The following is a 24,239-nucleotide window of genomic DNA, read 5'->3' as shown; positions in this document are numbered from 1 at the left end:
ATTCGAGATGTGGTCTCGCCAAAGCCCTGTATAACTGAAGCATAACATCCTTATTCTTATGTTCAATTCTTCTCGTAATAAAGGATAACATTCCATTAACTTTGTAATTACGTGCTGTACCGAGATATTAACTTTTTCTGACTCATGCACTAGAACACCTAGATCCCTCTGCACCTCAGAATTCTGCAGTTGTTCTCCATTTAAGTAAAAAGTGCTTTTTAATTCTTCTTGCCAAAATGAACAACTTCACATTTTCCCACATTATACTCCATCTGTCAGATTTTTGCCCACTCCCTCAACCTATCTATATCTGTCTGTAACCTTCTTATGTCCTCTTCACAACATACTTTCCTACCTATCTTTGTGTCATCTGCCAATTTAGCTACCATGCCTTCACTCCTGTCATCTAAGTCATTGATATAAATTATAAAAAGCTGAGGCCCCAGCACAGACTCCTGAGGGACTCCACTCGTTTATACAACGGCCATCAGATCTTTTATGGCCACAGGCAGACAGTGCCTCAGTTTACTGAATCATCCAAAGCAGACCACTTCCAATAGCACAGTGCACCCTTAGCAGAGCACCGGGGTGTCAGCTTCATGTTGTGTTTGAAAGCCTGGAGTTGGACTGGAACCGCAGTAAGCATGCTATCCACTGGGCCTCAGCTGACACTACAGTATATACCGTAGTCCATTGACAGGTTCAGCTGATACAGCTGCTGGGGGAGGGCTGTAATTCAATTCGCAATAGCTTCATAATTTCCTATTGTTACATAAAGGTAATATTAAACCAACAGAAAAATGACAGAGAATCTCTTTTAGTTTTTACTGTTGGATCTCTTAAACCACAAACTCTGCTCCACTAGATTCACCGGTCTCAGATACAAATCTTCAATTTAATGTTCGCACCGTCATGTAAATGGGCGAAGGTGTCTTCAATTTAAAATTTTAGGCATCCTTCATCCAACCACATTTCAACATTTAAATAAAATATAGCCATGTGCAGGCAACAGTGTTTATATATTCTTTCACAGGACGTGGGCATCACTGCAAGGCCAGAGTTTGTTGCGCATCCCTCATTGCCCTTGAACTGACTGGCTTGTGAGGCCATTTCAGAGGGTAGTTAAGAATCAACCACATTTCTGTGGGTCTGGAGGCACATATAAGCCAGACCAAATAAGAATGGCAGATTTCCTTCCCTAAAGGACATTTGTGAACCAGATAGACATGGATGATAGTTTCACGGTTACCGTTGCTGAGGCTAGCTTTCAATTCCAGACTTATCAATTGAATTCAAATTCCACCAGCTGCCGTTGGGGGATTACTAGTCCAGTGGCATTACCACTATGCCTGTGACTACTGTGTTGATATCATTCCAATGGCCTAAGAAAGGACTAGAACTTGCAGGAACTAGATCCAAAACAATTTTTCCATCTCCCTATTCCCTCATTCTCTTTAATTCTACAGCTGGTATTGTAACATCAAGGACACCAAATGTGTTGTCACTTAAGAAAAGAAAGAATGTACATTCATATTTTGCCCTACACAACCTCAGGCTGTTCTAAAGTGCTTAACTTCCAATAATGTACTTTTTCAATTGGAATTATTGTTATGTAAGAAATACAGGGACCAATTTGAGCACAGCAAGCTCCCAAAAACAATAATGAGATAAACAACCAAGTTTTTAGCGAAGCAGGTTGAGAGAGAAATGCTCGTCAGGATACTGGGACAGTGGGCAGATGGGATGTCAGTTTAATGACTCACCCGAAAGACAGAACAGTCTCAGCAGTGAAGCACTCCAACAGTCCTGCACTGCAATGCCTGGACTACATACAAGTCTCTTAAGTGGGATTTAAGCCCACAACCTTCTGACTAAAACACAAACGTTGTATAGCTGATGTAAGGTGCTAACCATAAAGTGATATAAATCACAAAACGACTGCAAAATGCAAGTTCAATAGCAATTTAAAAGACACTTAATTATCATATTGCGCATTGATCCTAGCTGTGTACCCAGTTATCCTGCAGTGTATAGACCAACAGTGAACAAGCAAATTGTCTACCAAATGTCAAATATTTTCTCTTCCAATACTGCATGTTCATAGGTATTTTATTGATCCTGCCCTGTTACTGACTAGTGGATTGGCGCATGCAGGCTGCATTAGTCCCTCATGTTTAATATAGATATTACAATATGATTTATGTGGCCTTCAGTATCAAGAAGTAATTAAGCCAAAAACTCTCCTCCCTGTCCCTGCTTCCGAGATAAAATACTGAAATGTTTGGCATTCATTATCCTGAGTCAGGCCCATTGACAAACAGCTTGTACTATCTCGACATCCTGAAAAATACCTAGAAACTGCCCTTATCATCAGACTAGATGTCCTCCTCTGTAGAGATGCAATTTGTTGATACCAAGAGGAGATCTATTAAAATGTATCACCCAATACAGATTTAACTCAGTATCCACTGCTACAAAGGTCTGATGTCTGATCACTTCTCTGCTGAAATTTTAGCATTAAACCGGGAATGGGATTAATGCTGAAGTCCAGGGCAAGACTGCAGAATCCTTAAAGACACCTGTGACCCTATGTCACAGGTATAAATTCAGTTACTAGTCCATCACACGTTGAGAGACAGACAATGCGCACAAGATATTATTTATATCAGATGGTGCCAATGAAATCCCTTTTCTGTTATATGTTAAGGACGATGGGCAAAAAATGCATTCTCAAGCTTCCAATCGATCGAATACATGCCGAACAAGTGCGTAGTAAAAGGCAACTGTATCTCCAGGCACGCTCTGCCACAATGTAACTGGTCACTGAATCTGCCTCTCAGGCCCAATAAACAGGAAGAAACTTCGGGGCAATGCAAATAATGAAAAGTCCTGGACCAGGATTTCAATCGCACCACTGATCTCTGAGAGATTGTCACAACAATCCCAAAGCACCAGGAAGCTGAAACCACTCTAATATCATAACAATTAGCATACAAGCTCCTTGTGGTGGGGCTACAAGCCGGAGGAATGTTCTCTAGATTTGGTTTGGGAAGGGAGTCACTCACCGGGCTCCGGCGTTTCAGGGTGATGTTCTTCCACAGTAACAGATGGAGCTGGTGGAGGAAGCCCATGGCTGCTGCCTGCCTCTGCCTGCCTTGCGGACACTGAAAGGTTACCGGGCGGCTTTCCCCCCTGGTTTTGCTTCACAGTCGGTGTCCTCTCATTGACAGCGGCGCCTGGCCGGACTCGCAGCCGCACATCAGCATCGGCATCGCTGCCCCCGAGCGTCCCGCTGCCTCCCCAGCACCGACACCCTCCTCCACTTCCTCCTGCTCCTCTCCCCGTTTAAAGACAAAGACAACCCCGGCTCAGCAGCTCCAACCCGGCGCCAGCTGGGCGCGTCCCCGCCACACGTTCCCGCTGTCCGCGCTCCCGCCACGCGCGCCCGCACTACCCTCTCCCTGTCTCTCTCCCTGCGCGCGCGCCCCCGCCACACACACACTTTCGCCGCGCACGAGCCCTCGCCACACTCTCTGTCTTTGTCCACGCGCGCGCGCCCTTGCCACTCTGTACGCGCCCCCGCCACACACACTCTCTCTCTCTCACTGTCCGCGCTCCCGCCGCGCGCGCCCTCGCCACCCTCAGTCCGTGTTCCCGTTCCGCGCGCGCGCGCGCGCTACATCCCCGTCCAGTGCAGAATCTGCATCTTTGTGAGTCTCAATCATTTCGGCATTGAAAAATATTCATTTATCTCAGGGACAATACATAATTATAGATTACATAAAATAAAAACAGGAAATGCTGAAAACACTCAGCAGGTCTGTCGGCATCTGTGGAGAGAGAAACAGCGTTAACGTTCGGAGCCTGTATGACTTTTCTTCAGTAATAATTCAATAGGTCTGACTATTATATATTGTATGTGTGTGTCTGTATATCTGTGGTTATATGTCAATGTCTTGTGTGTTTATATGGAGAAGAAAGTATTGCGTTTTTACCACAGAATCACAGAATTTTAACGGCACAGAAGGAGGCCATTCGGCCTATATTGTCTGCACCTGCTCTCCAAATAAGCATGATGACCTAGTGCATTGAAGACCCCAATCACTCGTTGTGTGATAAAGTTTTTTCTCACGTCACATTTGCTTCTTTAGCAAATCACTTTAACTCTGTGCCCTCTTGTTCTTGATCCTTTTACAAGTGGGAACAGCTTCTCCCTATCTACTCTGTCCAGCCCCCTCATGATTTTGAACACCTCTATCAAATCTCCTCTTAGAGTTCTCTCCAAGGAGAACAATCCCAACCTCCCCAATCTATCCTCATAGCTGAACTTTCTCATCCCTGGAACCATTCTTGTAAACTTTAACTGCACTCTCTCCAATGTATTCACATCATTCCTATAGTGGGGCGCCTAGGACTGTACCCAATACTCCAGCTGAGGTTTAATGAATGTCTTATATAAATTCAGCATAACCTCCCAGCTCTTGTACTCTATGCCCCTATTAATAAAGCCCAGGATACTATGTGCTTTATTAATTGCTCTCTCCAGCTGTCCTGCCACCTTCAATGATCGATCGCAACCACAGGATGTACCAAAGTACTTTTTGAAGTGTGGTCACTGTTGTAATGTAGGAAAGACAGCAGCCAATTTTCACACAGCAAGCTTCCACAAGCATGAACATGATGATGACTTTAGTGGTGTTGATTAAGGGATGGATCAGGACCCCGGGGATAACTCTCCTACTCCTCTGGAAATAGTGCCTTGGAATATTTTACGTTAATCCGAAAAAACAGACAGGTAGGTCCTTGTTTAACATCTCATCTGAAAGGCAGCACCTCTGGCAGTGCAGTCATCCCTCAGTACTGTGCTGGAGTGTCAGCTTTGATTTTTGTGCTAAATTCCTGGAGTGGGACTTGAATCCACAATCTTATGACTCAGAGGTATATATAAAATACATATATATATATGTGTGTGTATATTGTGTGTGTGTTTGTATATGCATGTGTTTATATATATATGTGTGTTATATATGCATGCCTTTATGCATTTCTTGATTGGCAGGGGAGTCAAAGAATATAGGGGGGTTGACAGGAAAGTGGATTTGGGGCCATAATCAGATCAATCATGATCTTATCAAAAAGCAGAGCAGGCTTGAGGGGCCAAATAGCCTACTCCTGTTCTTAATTTGTCTGTATGTTTGTACCTACATAAGTGATTGTATGTGTCTATGTTTCTATATATGTATATGTGTGTGCATAATTATTATGCATATGAGGTTAAAGTAGAATTGCAAACAACATTGTAGCTATAGCATTGTAAAATAGGGACGCAAGAATAAGGGAAGTCAACACATGGCTAAAGGAGTGGTGCGGGAAAGAGGGGTTCCATTTAGTGGGGCACTGGCATCAGTATTGGAACAGGAGTAATCTGTACCATTGGGATGGTCTCCACCTGAACCGATCTGGGACCAATGTTCTAGTGAAAAGGGTAAATAGGGTGGTCAGCAGGACTTTAAACTAGAAAGTCGGGGTGTGGGGAGGGGGGGTGGGGAATCAACTTCATGGAAAATTATGAAAAAGCTGAAAAGAAAGGAGAGCCCAGGAGAGGCTATTAAAGTCTCCAGAACACAAAATAGGACAGAGTGTTTGGAAAGGGCTAGGAATCTAACTTCAAGCACATCAGATAAAGGGACGACAATGAGAAAGGGGACGGGAAATACAGGACTGAAGGTATTGTATCTGAATGCATGCAGTATACAAAATAAGGTAACTGAGCTTGTGGCGCAGATTGAAATTGGCAGGTATGATGTGGGGGGCATTACGGAGATATGGCTGCAAAGGGATCAGGACTGGGAGCTAAATATCCAAGGATATACATCCTATCGAAAAGATAGGCAGGTTGGCAGAGGAGTTGGGGTTGCTTTGTTAGCAAGAAATGAAATTAAATCGATAGCAAGAAATGATGTAGGGTCAGATGATGTAGAATCTATGTGGGTAGAGTTGAGGAACCGCAAAGGTAAAAAAAAACCATAATGGGAGTTGTGTACAGGCCTCCGAACAGTAGTCAGGATGTGGGGCACAAGATACACCAGGAGATAGAAAAGGTGTGTAAGAAAGGCAAGGTTACAGTGATCATGGGGGATTTCAAAATGCAGGTAGACTGGGAAAATCAGGTTGGTAGTGGATCCCAAGAAAAGGAATTTGTGGAATGTCTACGAGATGGCTTTTTGGAGCAGCTTGTGGTGGAGCCCACTAGGGAACAGGCAATTCTAGATTTAGTGATTTGTAATGAGGCAGACTTGATAAGGGACCTTAAGGTGAAGGAACCCTTAGGAGGAAGTGACCATAATATGATAGAATTTACCCTGCAATTTGAGAGGATATAAACGGTATTACAGTTGAATAAAGGCAACTACATTGACATGAGGGAGGAGCTGGCCAGAATTGACTGGGAGATGAGCCTAGCAGGAAAAACAGTGGAACAGCAATGGCAGGAGTTTCTGGGAGTAATTTGGGAGACACAGCAAAAATTCATCCCTAGGAAGAAGAAGCATATTAAAGGGAGGACAAGGCAACCATGGCTGACAAGGGAAGTCAGGGGCAGCTTAAAAGCTAAAGAGAAATACATACAATGCAGCAAAGAGCAGTGGGAAACCAGGTGATTGGGAAGCCTACAAAGACCAACAGAGGACAACTAAAAAAGAAATATGGAGGGAGAAGATTAAATATGAGGGTAAACTAGCCAGTAATATAAAAGAAGATTGCAAGAGTTTTTTTTAGATATATAAAGGGTAAGAGAGAGGCAAAAGTGGATATTGAGCCGCTGGAAAATGACGCTGGAGAAGTAGTAGTGGGGAACAAAGAAATGGCAGAGGAACTGAATAGGTACTTTGCACCAGTCTTCACAGTGGGAGACATGAGTAACATCCCCAAAGTTCAAGAGAGTCGGGGGGGCAGAGGTGAGTATGGTGACCATTACCAAGGAGAAGGTGCTAGGAAAACTGAAAAGTCTGAAGTGGATAAATAACCTGGATCAGATGGATTACACCTCAGAGTTCTGAAGGAGATAGCTGAAGAGAGTGGAGGCATTAGTGACAATCTTTCAGGAATCACTGGAGTCAGGGAGGGCCCAGAGGACTGGAAAATCGCTAATGTAACCCCCCTATTTAAGAAGGGAGTAAGGCAAAAGACGGGAAATTACAGGCCGATTAGCCTGACCTCGGTCATTGGTAAGATTTTAGAGTCCATTATTAAGGATGAGATTTCAGAATACTTGGAAGTGCATGGTAAAATCGGGCAAAGTCAGCATGGTTTCATCAAGGGGAGGTCATGCCTGACAAATCTGTTAGAATTTTTTGAGGAGGTAACGAGTAGGTTAGACAAAGGAGAGCCAATGGATGTTATCTACTTGGACTTCTAGAAGGCCTTTGACAAGGTGCTGCACAGGAGGCTGCTCAGTAAGATAAGAGCCCATGGTGTTAGAGGCAAGTTACTAGCATGTATAGAAGATTGGTTGTCTGGCAGGAGACAGAGAGTGGGGATAAGGGGGTCCTTCTCAGGATGGCGGCTGGTGACTATTGGAGTTCCACAGGGGTCAGTGTTGGGACCACAACTTTTCACTTTATACATTAATGATCTAGATGAAGGAACTGAGGGCATCCTGGCTAAGTTTGCAGATGTTACACAGATAGGTGGAGGGACAGGTAATATTGAGGAGGCGAGGAGGCTGCAGAAGGATTTGGACAGGTTAGGGAGAATGGGCAAAGAAGTGGCAGATGGAATACAACATGGGTAAGTGTGAGGTCATGCACTTTGGTAGGAAGAATAGAGGCATAGACTATTTTCTAAATGGGGAGAGAATTCAGAAATCTGGAGTGCAAAGGGACTTGGGAGTCCTAGTCCAGGATTCTCTTAAGGTTAACTTGCAGGTTGAGTCAGTAGTTAGGAAGGCAAATGCAATGTTGGCATTTATTTCGTGAGGACTAGAATATAAAAGCAGGGATGTGCTGCTGAGGCTTTATAAGGCTCTGGTCAGACCACATTTAGAATATTGTGAGCAATTTTGGGCCCCGTATCTCAGGAAGGATGTGCTGGCCCTGGAGAGGGTCCAGAGGAGGTTCACAAGAATGATCCCAGGAATGAAAGGCTTAACATATGAGGAATGTTTGAGGACTCTGGGTCTATACTCGATGGAGTTTAGAAGGATGAGGGGGGATCTGATTGAAACTTACAGAATACTGAAAGGCCTGGATAGAGTGGACGTGCGGAAGATGTTTCCATTAGTAGGAGAGACTAGGACCCGAGGGCACAGCCTCAGAGTAAAGAGAAGACCTTTTAGAACAGAGATGAGGAGAAACTTCTTCAGCCAGAGAGTGGTGAATCTATGGAATTCATTGCCACAGAAGGCTGTAGAGGCCAGGTCATTGAGTGTATTTAAGACCGAGATAGATAGGTTCTTGATTGGTAAGGGAATCAAAGGTTACGGGGAGAAGGCGGGAGAATGGGGTTGAGAAACTTATCAGCCCTGATTGAATGGCAGAGCAGACTTGATGGGCCGAATGGCCTAATTTCTGCTCCTATGTCTTATGGTCTTATGATCTTATCCCACAGGTCACTCCACTCCTGAACACATGAAGTGCTAGAAATGCACTGCAAATTTGGCAGCATCAATAAAGACATTTCAAGTTTTGGGGACTGAATCTGTTCTTCAGAATGCAGCTGAAAGCAGCCAAATTTTCTCCCTTTCAGATAATGATGGGCAGCTGATTTGTTCAGTTTTTCAAGAATTTCCCATCTTTTTCTCTGATTTCTACCACTGGCAGTTTTACAAGTTATGGTCCTGGAGAGCATAAGCAACTTGCCAGGCACGCTCTAATATCTTGTGCATATGGCCACTGGAGTGAGTGTCAGCATTGGTATCAGTATGGGAGGTACAGTTGGGGGTGTAATGCAGCCCGATCTCAATTGTTTCAATTGGGGTTGTCTCTTAAATTTACCAGCCTTTCTAGCCACTAAGTATCCAACAAAGCTTGTAGTGGCTGTTGGGTTGTCTCTGGGAAGAGTGGGAAATTTGAATCCACTGAGTTAAGTACAAACACAGAAAGCAAGCTATTGCCTATTTGGTCAATGAACCTTTCCTGACATCTTCTTCAGTTCTCTGCCCAAAGACAGGTCCCACCCACAGTGCTGTGATCTCCACCAAGGGTAGGGCAAGGAGACAGGTCCCATAGCAGAACCTATTGCTATTGGCACCAATCAGGTCCAGGCCAGCCATCCAGCAACCCCCCCCCCCCCCTCCGCCACAACCAAAGAGTCCAAGTTGCTTTGACAACTTGCACTTTTACATACATGTTGTGGCCTGGATCTATGGATGCCATCTTGGATTTTTTGATGAAAATGTTTTTTATGCAGTGAGTGGTTAAGATCTGGAATGCTTTGCCTGAGAATGTGATGGAGGCAGATTCAATTGTGGCTTTCAGAAGGGAATTGGATCATTATCTGCAGACAAAAGATTTGCAGGCCTACTGGAAAAAGGTAGGAATAAGTGAGTTGCTTTTGCTGAGAGCTGGCACTGATATGATGGGCCAAATGGCCTCTGACTGTGCTGTAACCATTCTATGTAAATTCAAGGATCTGGCATAAGAGTATCATTCTTCCATCATCCATCTTCAGAATCAACAAATATAAAAGTAGTTTTGGCTGCTGTTGCTGTCAAATCCTTGCTTTATACATTGAAAGGGGGAATTCCAGAGCACTGGCTGCAAATAACAATTGTGTGTACAGTTCACATAAACAACTGTGCAGTCATAGTATCCTTTACAGCCACCTGAGAGGGAAAAAGGGTCTTCAGTTTAGTGGCTCTTCCAAAAGATAGCACTTCCACCAGTACCGCACTGAACTATCGGCCTGGATTTTGTGTCCTCGAGTGGGGCTTGAACCTATAATTGTCTGACTTAGAGACAAAAACACTACCACTGAGCTAAGGCTAATGCCAAAAAGAAACTGTCAAGAAGAATCATGTTGTGATATAATGTGCATGTACCTTTATGGGTGCATATCTTAACTACTGTCAATCAATACCACCTCAACAGGATGTGTGTACTAATCACAAGACTTGCAGGTAGTCAGCAAGCAGCAGGGTAAAGATCAGATGTACTCTCCTTAGTCGCCCAGTTAAATTTATCTGTATGAAGTCTTATCTTCAGATAAAAAACCCACATTATTGTTTCATAAATTCTTGTGTATGATTGGAACATTTACATCAAATAAAAGAAGAATGTAACAAATCACACTTGGGGTAAGAGGGACAAAAAAGTTACAAAAGGAAAAAAATCTGAGAATTTATAATTCAACAACAACTTGAATTTACATGGCACCCTTAATGTAGAAAAACTTCCCTAGTTACTTCACAGAAGCATAATCAGACAAAAATGGGTGTTGAGCAAAGAAGAGATATTAGGAAAGGTGCCCAAAGGTTGAGTCAAAGAGGTGGGTTTTAACAAAGGCCTTAAAGAGGAGAACGAGTTGGATGGATTTAGAGACCAAATTCCATAAACAGCTGAAGGCACAGCCACCAGAGGTGGGGAGAAGGGAATGGGGGATGTGTTAGAGGCCAGAGTTGGAGGAATGCATAGTTCTGGAAGGTATTGTTGGGCTGGGCAAAGTTATGGAGCTTTCACAGGACAAGACCATGAACAGAGTTGAATATGAGGAAGAGTATTTAAAATTGAAAATTTTAAATTTAAGATTTAATTTAGGCCAAGGGAGGTCAACAAGGATAAAGTTATGGGTGAGCTGCATTTGGTGTGAGATAAGATATAGGCAGCAGAGCTTTGGATGAGTTGAAGTCTGCAGAGGGTTGAGGATGAATAATAGACCAGGAGAACATCAAATTAAGCAAGTCTTCCATTGAAAATGGCATGGATGAGATTCTAATAAAGGATAAACTTGCTCCGTAGCGATGGAACATTTCCCAAGATCCCTCTGAACAGATCCTTAGTATTGCATTCCCAAGTGAGGGCAGTCCGATGAAATAGACAATGAGGAGAGGCATGGGGGATGGGTGGAGGATAATGTGGTTAACTGGACTGAAGGCTGCAGACAGGATGATTAGTATGAGGAGTGATTGTGTACCATAGACAAAATCACACAGGATATAATTTTCATTATGGTTGTGTTACGTCCCTAAGACATGAAAGGGATCATAAGCTGTTTAAATCAAACCTTAATTTTTTGCTTATTTAAAAAGTGGACTTTGCTGAACCAAAATATGGCTGCTACAGGTCACATGATTCACAAGTTAGCTATGGTTTCTGAAAATTTCCAATAGCAGTTACAGGACAAAAGCTCAACCCTCATCCCCGTGGAATCTCACACCACTCATTGTGAGGATGCATTATAATCAACAAAACCACAGACCATTCATCAATCTGTCTCCCCAGCCTGATCCTATAACAAAGGGAGAGCCAGCAAAACTCGTTATACCTGCAGAGGTGCTAATAACCACCATTTACCTCCTAAGGTAAACAATGGATTTTGACCAGAGGCATAGAAACTGCGTGTTACCCTGCAACCGACTCATTAATGGGCAACATCACATGACCTAAACGACAGATGGTGAGAAAATAAAGGGTTCAGGTTTGCCTCTCTCCTCTGTCCATAACAGTTGTTTCAATTTGGTTTAAAACAGAAACCCATTGACAAAAGAAAGACATGCATTTATATAGCATGTTTCATGATCTCAAAGAGCTCCACACCCGATGAAGTACTTTCAAAATATTGTCACTGTGGTAATGTAGGGAATACAGCGACAATTTGCACACAGTAAGATCTCACAAGAAGCAATTAAATAATGATTAAATCATCAGTTTTAGTAATGTTAGTTGAGGGATAAATACTGGCCAGGACACCTGCAAGATTTCCCTTGGTCTTCCTCAAAATTGTGCAACTTTATCTTTTCCATCAGCTTGAGAGGGTATTTGGGACCTCAGTTTAACATAGAGTTTGAAGAAAGACAGTCACAAAGCAACAACACAGTCAAAAAGTTTGTAAAGGAAAAGAAGATTGGTGATTGGATAATGGCTTGCAGAGATGGATGAATGAAGAGTGCTTTGAGGAGGGGGTAATGACAGCAGTTTTGAAAGGGAGCATTCTGTATTACATGTAAGGGAAATCAGTATTATATCTATTGGAAAGCAATTCACCTGTTATGTGTACTCATGACGTTACAGATGGGGGAGAGATGTGGAATAATTTCTCCTTTTTTCTCACCTATTGACTGACCACAACAAGATGTATTTTACAGAAGAAATATTTTAACCCCTTGAGTGCTGTGACTTATAAGAACAAACACAAAACAGACATTCTTGTATTTTAAATCAAAAGAAAGGTTATGTGTATAATATTCATAACACAAGAAAATGTATACAACAAACACCACTCCTCATTCACACAAAGAAAAGATTATTTCTAAAGATGTAACATGCACTTGGGTCAATTGAAGTGTCAAAAAAAAAGGTCACTTTGATTGTCAGTCCTCAAGATGGTAGTTTAAATCTTGCAGACCTGAAGAATTCTCTCTTGTTTGACTGAATACAATGGAGGTTGAAGATTTTGGTTTTTCCACTTGAAGTTGTGGTCGATCTTCTGCTGTGAAGATATATTTTTGCAGGTAAAACAAATTAGCTCCACTTCACTGCTTGATATGACTTTTCAAGGCAGAGCTCTTACTTTTGCTGGGCAAATGATCTCCCTCTCCAACGTTTGTCTAGACTGCCCTCCCCTGGCCTGTCCTTATGGATTAATAAGGTACTTCCAGGTATTTCATATCACAAACCAGTTTCTGTCATGTAACAACAGCATTAATGTTTTCCATTGTCCACCCAATGTGTTGAAGGCTAAGCAATTTGACACACAATGGAGGGTGTTTGATACAATTCGTGTCTGCTTGTGATGAAGTGGTTGCTTCATACCCCTCTTTATCAACTTTCAAGTTTGAAGACAACATGTCTGGGGCAACCATCGTATTTGGGTTTCTGTAAATACCATTTTGTCAAGGTAAATGTTCCATATTTTATTCTCCTTTTAAAAAATAAAGTGTCCATCTTCCTTATAGGTTTTATTGGCATTTGATGCAACTGTAACAATAATGATATTTATTTCCCTCATGTCTGGTGATATAAGATGTCCTCGGTGATCCTTCGTCCTATTTCCCCAATATTGCCATCTATCAACATGCCTAATCTTTTCAAAACATTCCCTTACACTTCCACACTAAATCAATTGCTGGTACCATGGGAGTGTCATGACAAGGAAAGCAAGACATGAAAAACATATATCAGGTTAAATGGTTATCTTAAAATTAATCTTAATTTACATTTGAGGATCAGGGGAAATTTCTCTCAGGAGATTAAACAGATGCTCTGCTTTCTCATCCACAAGTGTCTTCATATTCCTTTGTAGCCTGCCTGCTGCTCCACTGTTCAATCATAAACAAAAATATTTATGTAGAATCGTGGAATAGTTACAGTGCAAAAGGAGGCCATTTGGCCCATTGAGGCTATGCCAGCTTCACTCGTGCTCTGATGAAAAGTATCAGCTACCTTCAAGATATGAAGTTCTGAAGGACTGACAGATCAGACATTCAATGGTATTTTAACTAATGTTCTTTTCTATCATGGGGACTTATGATAGAATTTTAAAAGAAATCTCAATGATTCAGCAAGAAATGCATGAGGATAACTGCAGGAATCCATCTGAAACAAGCTGGAGTTTGATGAATCTCAATGAAAAATGAGCCTTGATAGACTGAGGTATTCATGGCATAGAACAATTCTGAGAGATACAAGATATTATAATCTTAATGCAGCTGAAATGCCATGAGAATGCCAGGATTAGAAATGGATGGCATCACTTCATGACTTCCCTGTTGTCCATCTGAAGTTCAGGATGGATTAAGTTAAATACCTGCATGATCTCATTCATATGCTTCCTATTGTTGAACACTATCAAGTGATTACTGCTTAAGTGCATAACCATCAGGCAAGGACAGGGTTAGACCTGGTCATGATGCTCCACTATAGAATAATCAGATTCAGGCGTAAGTGTCGGTCACTTGGAAGGCGGCTGGTGCATGTGGGACTGAAGAAGCATTCGGGAGTGGAAGGAGGTAAACTGACAAAAAATGGTGCTCAGTTTTTAGGCTCAGTTCCCCAGTAGCAGTTATAGAGAGAAATCCTTAGCTGATTGATCCATCAGTGTAGACTGTATGTTATTGAAAATAACTCAGATAGAAAATATATACTTTATCTCAATCCAGGAGATTATTCTAAGTCAATCTCTAGGGTACAGAAGTGAAAAAACAACGATGACTCCAGGTATCAACAACTTAAGATGTAAGGAAATGGTTCAGAAAATTAACGTTTTTTGGAAAAATGAACTCGAGGTGAGTTTTCAACATTATGAGAGATATAAGAAAGTTGATCCAGCCAAAATGTTCACAGTGGTGAAAGTTTCAAATAGCAAGGGACAATTTAAACTTAGGAAGATAGGGTTAACAAGGGACATCAGGCAGAACATATTGAATAACAGGATAATAAAAGAATGGAGTAAGTTAATGAGGAAAGCCCTTGAAACACAAAATAAATGGGCTCAAGAAGCAATTAGTATGATTTTGGAGATTGAAGGAATTAAACGCGAACATAAAAAGCTGGGTAAGTGGAGCAGATCTGCGAAAACAGGAAAACTAATCACCTGTTGAAAGAGAATTCTTACATTATCTCTGAGCCAATGCAAGAAAATTAAACAATGTTATTGGGGCTTAAATGCTCGACCTTGAATGGTCAGATACCTACGACCATCTTATTGAAACATAAAAGATTCTGAGGGGGCTTGACAGGGTAAATGCTGAGAGGATGTTCCCCTTGTGGGGGAATCTAGAACTAAGGAGCACAGTTTCAAAATAAGGGACATCCCATTTAAGATGTAGATGAGAAGGAAATTCTTCTTTCATAAGTTTGTTAGAGTTTGGAATTCTCTCCCACAGCAATCAGTGGAGTGGAAACTGTGATCAGAACTTTCCATCCCTGTTGGTGTTGGGCATGAGCGGACAATATGGTGAGAAGGCCAAAAATCGGTTTCACGCCATTGTGAAACCAGTTTGCGATCTTTTGCTGCACCCGTCAATGTCAGGTTGCGTTTCACACCACTGCACATCAGGAACATCATGTTAATACATCTACATGCAATTATAAGCCCTCTCGGCGGAATTACCATCCACGGCAAATTTATTGCCCATATAGGTGGGAAAATGCAGTGGCCCAGAATATGTCTTAACAAGTGTGATGTGCAGAAGACAGGGGACTTACCGTTAGTTCCCTACTCAGGTTGCAGACATCCAAGGAGCAGAAGATGCTGGAGTCCTATAGCTACCAGACCCTGGAGGAATGTGCAATGCATGCTGGGTTGATTCTCATGGGCATGGCTCCCTCATGAAGCAGCTCATGGAAGCTGGGAAGTCTGCGTTGATGTCTGAGGTCTGATTCAGGACATCAGGGTCTTGGTCATGGGCTGCTACGGATGATTGTTGAGTGGGGAGAGTGGAAGGTCCAGCTGTGAGTGGCAGATGGAGGTGTACTGGGGTTGGCGGGAGATTGGAGATGGGGGCTGTGGGAATACTTGGGGAGGGAGTACAGGGAGGAGGGTGTAACAGTGGAGAATGTGGCAACTGAGGAGGTGGGTGTAAGGGAGTGTGGAAGCTGTAAGGGAAGGAGTTTGGAAGAGGAAAGGAGTCCGGGGGAGGAAGGGGTCCAGGGGGAGGGAGCAGTATGGAAGGTGGGGGGCAGTCCAGGGGGAGGAAAGAGTCTGGAGGGGGGAAGGAATCCAGGGGAGGAGGGAGTAAGGGTGGAGGATGGAGTGCGGGAGGTGGGGGGTGGGGGGGAGGGGTGCGAGTGGGGCATGGTGAATCTCCAGGCGAACATGCTAAGGAGGGATCTGTGGAGTCTCTGGGGCAGTGAACTGAAGGCAGGCATGTTAGGGAATGGTGAGTAGGAGAGAGGGCAAAGTGAGTCAGTAGGGTGGGAGGGTGAGGGTGCGAAGAAAGCATTGGAAGGGATGGTGTGGGTGGTTGTTGGGGACTTGGAGGCAGACACAGACCCTGAGGGTGGGAAGGAGGAGGTCAGGGAGGCCAATGGGGGTGGGATTCCTGGGAAGATAGGGAACATGTAAGTTCACCTGGACATTCTGGAAAGAAAAGGGTTCTGGTTGGTAGGTGATGGTGAGGGGGCGGAAGGTGATGCCAGAGAAGGTCGACAGTGATGGGGCAAAGGACATGGGTGACTGGGGGAGGGGAAAGGATGAGAGAGCTGAAAACAAACCTTACAATGACCATGCTTCTGAAATCGAAAGTGAGTGGAGCCTTATGTTGGGCGGGCACAGGTACTGCATGGGAGTGTGATCAGCGGGTGGGCGGAGATGCAGTTCAGCTCAGGACATTGAGGTGAGTGTGATGGAGAAAGGCTCTGTGTGTTTGGGACAACGCTTGTATGAGGCTCTGAAAGGCTGTGCCACACACACACACACTTCTCCCTGCAGAATCACTCATGAACTGGCTGCGTGCAGCTGAACTGATAGTGGAGGGGGTGGGGGAGATGCAGGAAGAGGACTCTCAAAGCCTGTAAATAAAGCTGAGAGACACCATTACACATTACTCAGTGAAAGTGAATATATTTTCAGATTATAAAGTGACAAAATGTGTGCACTCGTGTAACCACTTGTGATCAGAAATTCTTAACTTTTCTTGGCCTACCACTTCTAGGTGCTGCCCTGACATCCGCAGCAGGGGTGGAGACAGCCTGTGCAATGGTTGGCTCTGTTGCCTCTGACGACTTTGGCATGGGTCCTCTGGAGAGCCGAGGCCTTGGGGCCTCACTATAACCACCCAACATTTACCCAGGAAATGCTGTACATCCAAAAAGAAAATGACATGAAAGAGCATTTTAAAAGATGCTACATTTTCAGTAGTCATTCCATCAATCAGGCCAATACTTATAAAAGTCACCTTCAAATCAATTATATGACCAAACATTTTTATCACTTCTATTTACTTAGGCAGTACCTTTTTTCAGATTTGATAGTGATGAATTGCAGTGTCACACAAATTTGTCTTGCTTTGGCCATCCTCCTGTGGGCCAGCTGCTCCCTCTACAGTGACAGAGGACGAGGTTCAGGGGGTCACGGGCAAAGGGGACTCGGAGGGAGAGGATAGCCTCTGAGATTCCTGAGTGGATGACCCAGGGGTGTCCAGCTGCTGTTCCTCCTCCATTCAGGTGTGTGAGGGCCCCAGCCTGACTCTCTGTGGAGAAGGAGCACCTGGAGGGATGTTGAGGTGCCCAGTTTCCCTCTCGCTTTGCCACTGCAGGAACTCACCCATGGCTATCGCAATGGAGTGCAGGTCTGCACTCATCTTCGCGTTCTGCAGGACTAGGGTCTCCATGTCATCCACCATCCTACCCATGGAGATCTCCATGTGTGCACATGTGGGCACCACTTCATCAGAGATCGGGCGGACGCACTCCTCCAACTCATGAGCCGCTCTGCTGAGGGCTTCCAACTGCCTCTGCATGATGTTCCTCCACCTTCTGCTGACACTCCAGGATGAGTTGAAAGGCCAAATCCAGAGGCTCATCATCCGACTCAGAACTCACAGATGCCTCTTCCCCAGCAGTCCTCCGAGTGCTAGTGAGCTTGGCTGAACGTGCCTCCTCCTGCTGCAGACACGTGTCTGTGCGGTGACCACCAGACTGTGAACCTGAGCCTGCTCTAGATCTAGCTCCCACCGAGGTGAGTCTCTCTGCGCTGGTGGAGGGTGTGGGTAAGTGCTGTGACAAGTTTTCCAGGCTGTTAATTTCCGGCTCTTCAATAGAGGAGGTGTCCTCATGGCTAGAGGTGAGGACCTGGATGGAGCTGAGGGACTGGCTGGCTGAAGGTGTTGGTCATTTGGCAGAGCTCCCTGTGAACCAAAGTAGAGATAATGATGCATGGCAATGATGCAGAGGCACAAACAGGAGAAAGAGCACTCACAGTTACATTGAGAGAGAGTTGATGGGGTGCAGAGTCCTCACGTGGGTGTTCGCTGCTGATCTCACTTTCACAGCAGGCAGGTTCCACATCTTGACCAGACAGCGCAATGGCACGCTTCTCAAAGTAAGTGAAGGGCCTAGTGTGGGCCGCTCCTTCCCTGGTCTGAGACCTTTCCCTGCTGGTGTCAGCCAGCTTCTCCTGCAGGAAAGCAGGTGCAGAGAATGTGAGCAGGACACATGGAACTTTGTGGAACGTGTATGTGATGAATGGAGACATGGACGGGATGAGGACACAAGTTCCAGAGGATATGACCCTAAGGGAGATGTGAGGGTGTGTGTGAGAGTTAGTGGTGTTGTCCCTTGAGATGTGAGGGCTCTATGGATGCGTGATGGGTTTGTGAGTGTGTGAGTTGAGAGTGACGAGAAGAGTGAGTTACCCTGGCGGAACAGATGAGAGCATTCATCTCCTTCCAGCACTGGGTGGCTGTCCTCTTTTGCAGGGCATTGGCACTGCCCACCACTGCCACCGCCTCCCATGCTGGATTGGTGACCTTGCTTGTTGGTCTTCGCGCAAAGCGGAGGTAGAGGACAACTTGATCCAGTAGTTGCTCAAGGGAGGCATCACTAAATTTGGGGGAAGCATGTTCCCTCCCTTTGGCAACCATCAGTTCCCAGCTGCTTCCTATCCCCTGAAGAGTGCTAGCTCTGTGCAGGGGCGGCCTTTAAATATGGGGTTTGGTTTACTGAAGGTGTGAGGTGACACCGGGGCGGGCGAATCAGCAGTTCTCCCGCCAGCAACCGGGTGTGCTTCCCAGAAATGAATTATTGATGAGGTGGGACGTGCCGGGAATGGAGCAATATGGCATTAAAAGCCGCCATTGCGGCCAGAGGGTAAAATGTCCTTTTCCCCTCCTGCCACTGCACTTTATGCAAATCTGGGATGATTCCAACCTGTGTCACTGAATATATCCATGGATTAGCTATACAGAATTTTGATTGACAGAGGAGTCAAGAGTTATGGGGGGACAGGGAGGAAAGTGGAGTTAAGGCCACAATCAGATCAGTCATGATCTTATTAGCTGGTGGAGCAGGTTCGAGGGGTTGAATAGCTTAACCTTGCTCATATTTTTAATGTTCTTACGTTCACATGCAGCAGAACAGAATAAGGTTTAATAACTTGGTTGATATTTCAAGGGTAGTTCAGGAAATGTTGAGCGAACTTACATACAAACTTACGAATTAGGAGCAGGAGTAGGCCACTCAGCCCCTTGAGCCTGCTCCGCCATTCCATAAGATCATGGCTGATCTGAATGTAACCTCAACCCCACATTACTGCTTACCCCCAATAACCTTTCCTCCCCAAGTTAATTAATCATCTATCTAGCTCTGCCTTAAAAATATTCCAAGACTCTATTTCCACCGCCTTTTGAGGAAGAGAGTTCTCAAGACTCACAATTCTCTGAGAGAAAAAATTTGCTGCTCATCTCTGTCTTAAATGAATGACCTCTTAATTTTAAACAGTGACCCCCTCGTTCTCGATTCTCCCACAACTGAAAACATCCTATCCCTGTCAAGACCCCTCAAGATCTTAAAGGCCTCTTACTGTTTCACATTCCAGTGGATACAAACCTCACTTGTTCGGCCTTTCCTCATAAGACAACCCGCCCATTCCTGGTATTAGTCTAGTAAGCCTTCTTTGAACTGCTTCTAACGCACTTACATCTTTTTTTAAATAAGGAGACCAGTATTGTACACAGTACTCCAGATGTTGTCTCACCAGTGCCCTGTACAACTGAAGCATAACCTCCCTACTTGTGTAATCAATTCCCCTCTGAAGCTGCTCAGTGTGGCTGCAGACTCCAGCAGGAGACTTTTACTTGGAAAAAAGTGATTTTTTTTTTCCAGATGGTATTAGATGGAGAGGATTTGTAGTCCGGAAAAAAAGTATCTTAAATAAACAGATTAAAATAAAGGGAAGTGCACTGACAAATGTTCAGCATTGATTTTTTTTTGGAGCGGAAAGCTTAAACCAGCAATCAAGTGGCTGATTCTTCCCCCTCAAGTAATAATGTAACCCAGCCACTTAGCTTTTTCTTCTAGCTCTAGTTATATTGCATCTATTTAAGTATTCCAATAAAATCAGTGGAGCCCTCATTATCTACACTCCAATTATTCAATAGGAATTTTGCAGGAGAAAGCTTGGCGCAAGATTTTGCCTCATTGTGCACTTTTATTTATTTGTTTCTTTTCACCTATCAACAAGTCAAACTACATCGGAGGGTAAATTCACTGATCCTGCATTCCCAGGAGCAAACCATAGCAACAACCTGCATCTAGATGAGAACACAAGAAATATGAGCAGGAGTAGACCACAGGGCCCATCCAGCCTGCTCCGCTATTCAATATGATTAGGGCTGATCTTTGGCTTTAACTCCACTTTCCCGTCCACTCCCCATACCCCTTGATTCCCTGAGAGACCAAAAATCTGTCTTAAATATATTCAACGATGGAGCATCCACAACCCTTGGGGTACAGAATTCCAAAGATTTACAACCATTTGTGTGGAGAAATTTCTTTTCATTTCAATCTGAAATGATCGGCTCCTTATTCTGATCTTGTACCCCAATGGGCAGGATTTTCTGTCTGTGCCCCCCACCGTCAGGATCACCTGGTCCCACCAAATGTCAATGGACTTTTGGCTGGGCCAATGCATCCCCCTCAATGGGAGTCACCACGGTGAGGCTGGAAAATCCCAGTCCATGTCCTAGATTCCCAAGCCAGGGAAACAACCTCTTGGTGTCTACCCTGTCAGTCCTCTCCCAGAACCTTGAGTGTTTCAATGAGATCACCTCCCATTCTACTAAAGTCCAGAGAATGTGGACCCAATTTACTCAGCCCCTCATGATAGGACAACCCTTTCATCCCTGGGACCAATCTAGTGAACCTTTGCTCTCCTGCCTTCAATGCAAGTCTCTCCTTCCTTAAATATGGATACCAAAACTGCTCACAGTATTCTAGATGTGGTCTCACCAAAGCCCTGTACCACCGTAGCAAGACTTCTTTATTCTTGTATTCCAAACCCCTTGCAATAAAGGCCAACATGCCCTTTTGCTTCCCAATTGCTGGCTGTACCTGTATGCTAACAACTTGCGCTCCTGTATGAGTACAACCTGAACATAGGAGACAAAATCAGATAAATATTTACACCTATGAGCCAAAGAAGGAGGTATTAGGATGAGTAATTAAAATTTTGGTCAAAGACATGGCTTTTAATAAGCATCTTAATAGAGGAGAGAGATAGAGAGGTGGAGAGATTTATGGAGGGTTTATAGATAGTGGGGCAGCGGGAGCAGATGAAGGTTGGAGGGCTGCAAAGCTCTTGGAAGGTTATAAGGCTGAAGGAAGTTGGGGAGATAGGTACTAGTGAGGCCGAGGAAGGATTTGAACACAATGATGAGAATTTTAAAATAGAGGTACTGGTGGGCTGGGAGCCAATGTAGATTAACGATTGCAGAGGTGATGGGTCTGGGAGAATTGATGCGAGTTAGGATATGGGCATCAGGACAAGTTTCTGAAGAATGGACCATGCGTGGCCTTCCAAGTTAGCATCCAAATAGTGTAGTCTGGAAGTAACAAAAAGATGGTAAAGTGTTTCAGCAGACATTAAACTAAGGCAGGAGTAGGAAACAGTTGACATTATGAATGTGAAAGCAGAGAATCTTTGGATGGAGAGCATTTTGGATCAGAAGCTCAACTCAGGATCAAATAGGACACATTGCAAACAGTTTGGTTCTGCCTGAGGCAGTAACCAGGGAGGGTCATGGAATTTGTACTACAGAACAAAACCTATCGCAGGAGCTGAAGGCAATGGACCTTATATTCTCAGTGTTTATTGGAACTCATCAAGATTGGATTTTAGACAAGTACTCTAACAATGGAGGGGTCAAGAGAAATGGATGGTGAGGCTGGATGTTGTCAATGTACATGTGAAACCTGAGTTTATGCCTTCAAGTGATATCTCTCAGGGAATTGGATAAATACTTGAAAAGGAATGAGGAAAGACAGGGGAGAGGGACTAATTCGATAGCTCTTTCAAAGAGTCAGCACCGGCATGATGGGATGAATGGCCTCATTCTGTTCTTCATCATTCTATAATCCTATGTAGATGAGAAACTGGAGGTGCCAAGAATATCACTAGGTATCCAAATTTAACAATGTTGGGGTAGGAATACAATCCATTGTAGGAGATTCATTGGCTATGACTGGATAAAAGTGTAACCAAGTGAGGGCAGTCCCACACAGGATAATGGAGGAGCGGCATTGGAGAAGGATGCTGTGGTCAACCACGTCACAGGCTGCAGGTCAGGTCAGAAGGATGGTGAAGAAAATTGTACTAATGTCATGGTCACACAGGATATTAATTGTGAGCTTAACTAAGGTTGTTTCAGTGCTGTGTCTCAATTTTATTTCTTCTTTTCAGTCAAATGCGACCATTCTCCTGGAATCGTGTAGAGTGGTGCTGAGATCAGAATAAAAAGAGCTCCACACAATGGCTGAAACAGCAAACTACAATGATAAAAAGAATGTTTTCAATGTTGCACAAAAACTTCTCAGCGCAAAGCAGAGTTTTATCTATTTATAAATGTCATCATTATCATAGAAATAAGCAACTCCAGTAAAAGTATTCTAATCCACATTAAGAGATATTAAAAGGAAAGATAGAATTGAGCCTTTAACCCAGGATGTATACTGCGTCCCAGCAGCAGAGATTGAATTTTAAAAACTGATTTGAGAAATTTATGAAACCTTTGAAAGGACACAGTTGAGACAGGACAAGTATAGCATTAACAGAATAAAAAAAGTAAATCCAGCATCATTTATAAATTAAACCACGGGGGCTTAAAGGAAGAACATAAAGGATGCAGAGGGTCAAATTAATAAGGGCCAGACTTAGATTTGATGTCAAAAGTTCTCCTGAATGTTCAAAATGTGAATGGACTTTAATATATATGTGAAACCTGAGTATCACATATCGCTGAGGGAACTGGATAAATACTTGAAAAGGAAGCAGGTCAATGAGGAAAGGGCAGGGGAATTGGACTAATTGGATAACTCTTATAGATATTAGTTGTTGAAGCAAAAAGCTTGGAATCATTTTAGGAAACAGATGAATGATGCTCTGATGGAGGATTGCAGGTTCTGTCTGGATGGATGAGCTAAGTTGGGCTAAACCATTTTGTCTGTATTTATCTTGTAAACTTGCATTGTCTTCATTCTAGTCCATCAATCATGCTGCTGCTGCTCCTTAAGTGGTGGGATTAAAAGCTCGCTTTCATAATTAAACTTGCCATACAACCTTTCTACAGTAGCTGCTCTTCTGCATCATTGATTACAGTAAGTCAAATGTTTATATTGTTCTTAAGTGACAGAAGTGTTACACCATGTAATTCATAAGGAGTTATCCTGCAATCAAAGCAGAATTATGTATCAGGCTTGTCTCTTTAAAGGCATAAAATTGAAATGTTACAAATCACCACATCTAACACTAACAACTTGCATTTATATAGTACCTTCTAATGTAGTAATACACCCCAAGGCATTCACAGGAGAACAGTCAGTCAAAAGATCGAGACAAATCGGGACAGGTGAACAAAGGCTTGGTCAAAGAGGTAGGTTTTAAGCAATGTCCTAAAGGAAGAGGGACAGATGGAGAGACAAAAAGGTTTGGAGATGGAATTCCAAAGCTTGTGGCTTAGCTAACTAAAGGCATGGCCATCAGTGGTGGAGCAAAGGAAGTGGAGATACTCAAGAGGCCAGAGTTAGAGGAGTACAAAGTTCCCCAATGTTATAGAGTGGAAGGAGGTTACAACAATAGAGAGAGATGAGGTAGGAATTTGAACACAAGGGTTGAGAATTTTCAAACTGAGATATTGGTGGACTAGAGATCATTTAGAGTTTATTTGTTATTGTTGATAAGAGTTTGCAGATTAGCAGACAGCTTGTAAACGTTGAAGGCTGGAATTAATTTTATTCCCACTCCATTGTGGCCATCTGTAAACTTCCAGCTGTATGTCAGAAGAAACAAGCATGAAATTATTTCTTTGCTTTGTTAAACACTATTTTTCACTCTCTATGTATGGAGAGAGAGAGCCTATGGACGGAATT

General features: G+C 43.6%; 1 protein-coding gene across 4 annotated transcripts in view; it reads right to left on the bottom strand.

The window, feature by feature from the left end:
• The window catches only part of abca2 (ATP-binding cassette, sub-family A (ABC1), member 2), a 592,304-nt gene extending 588,917 nt beyond the window's left edge, over positions 1-3,387 (bottom strand). For 3 of the 4 annotated variants that reach the window (XM_041193236.1, XM_041193243.1, XM_041193237.1), the window contains exon 1: positions 3,066-3,387. In XM_041193236.1, the coding sequence (XP_041049170.1) occupies positions 3,066-3,131 (66 nt within the window). In that variant the 5' untranslated portion in view covers positions 3,132-3,387. The remainder of the gene's footprint in view (positions 1-3,065) is intronic. The other variant, XM_041193241.1, reaches the window with a different exon arrangement.
• Positions 3,388-24,239: the final 20,852 nt, after the last annotated feature.

The sequence above is a fragment of the Carcharodon carcharias genome, chromosome 8 (genome assembly GCF_017639515.1).
Source record: "Carcharodon carcharias isolate sCarCar2 chromosome 8, sCarCar2.pri, whole genome shotgun sequence".
NCBI lineage: Eukaryota > Metazoa > Chordata > Chondrichthyes > Lamniformes > Lamnidae > Carcharodon > Carcharodon carcharias.
This window is presented reverse-complemented; position numbering and strand designations above follow the sequence as displayed.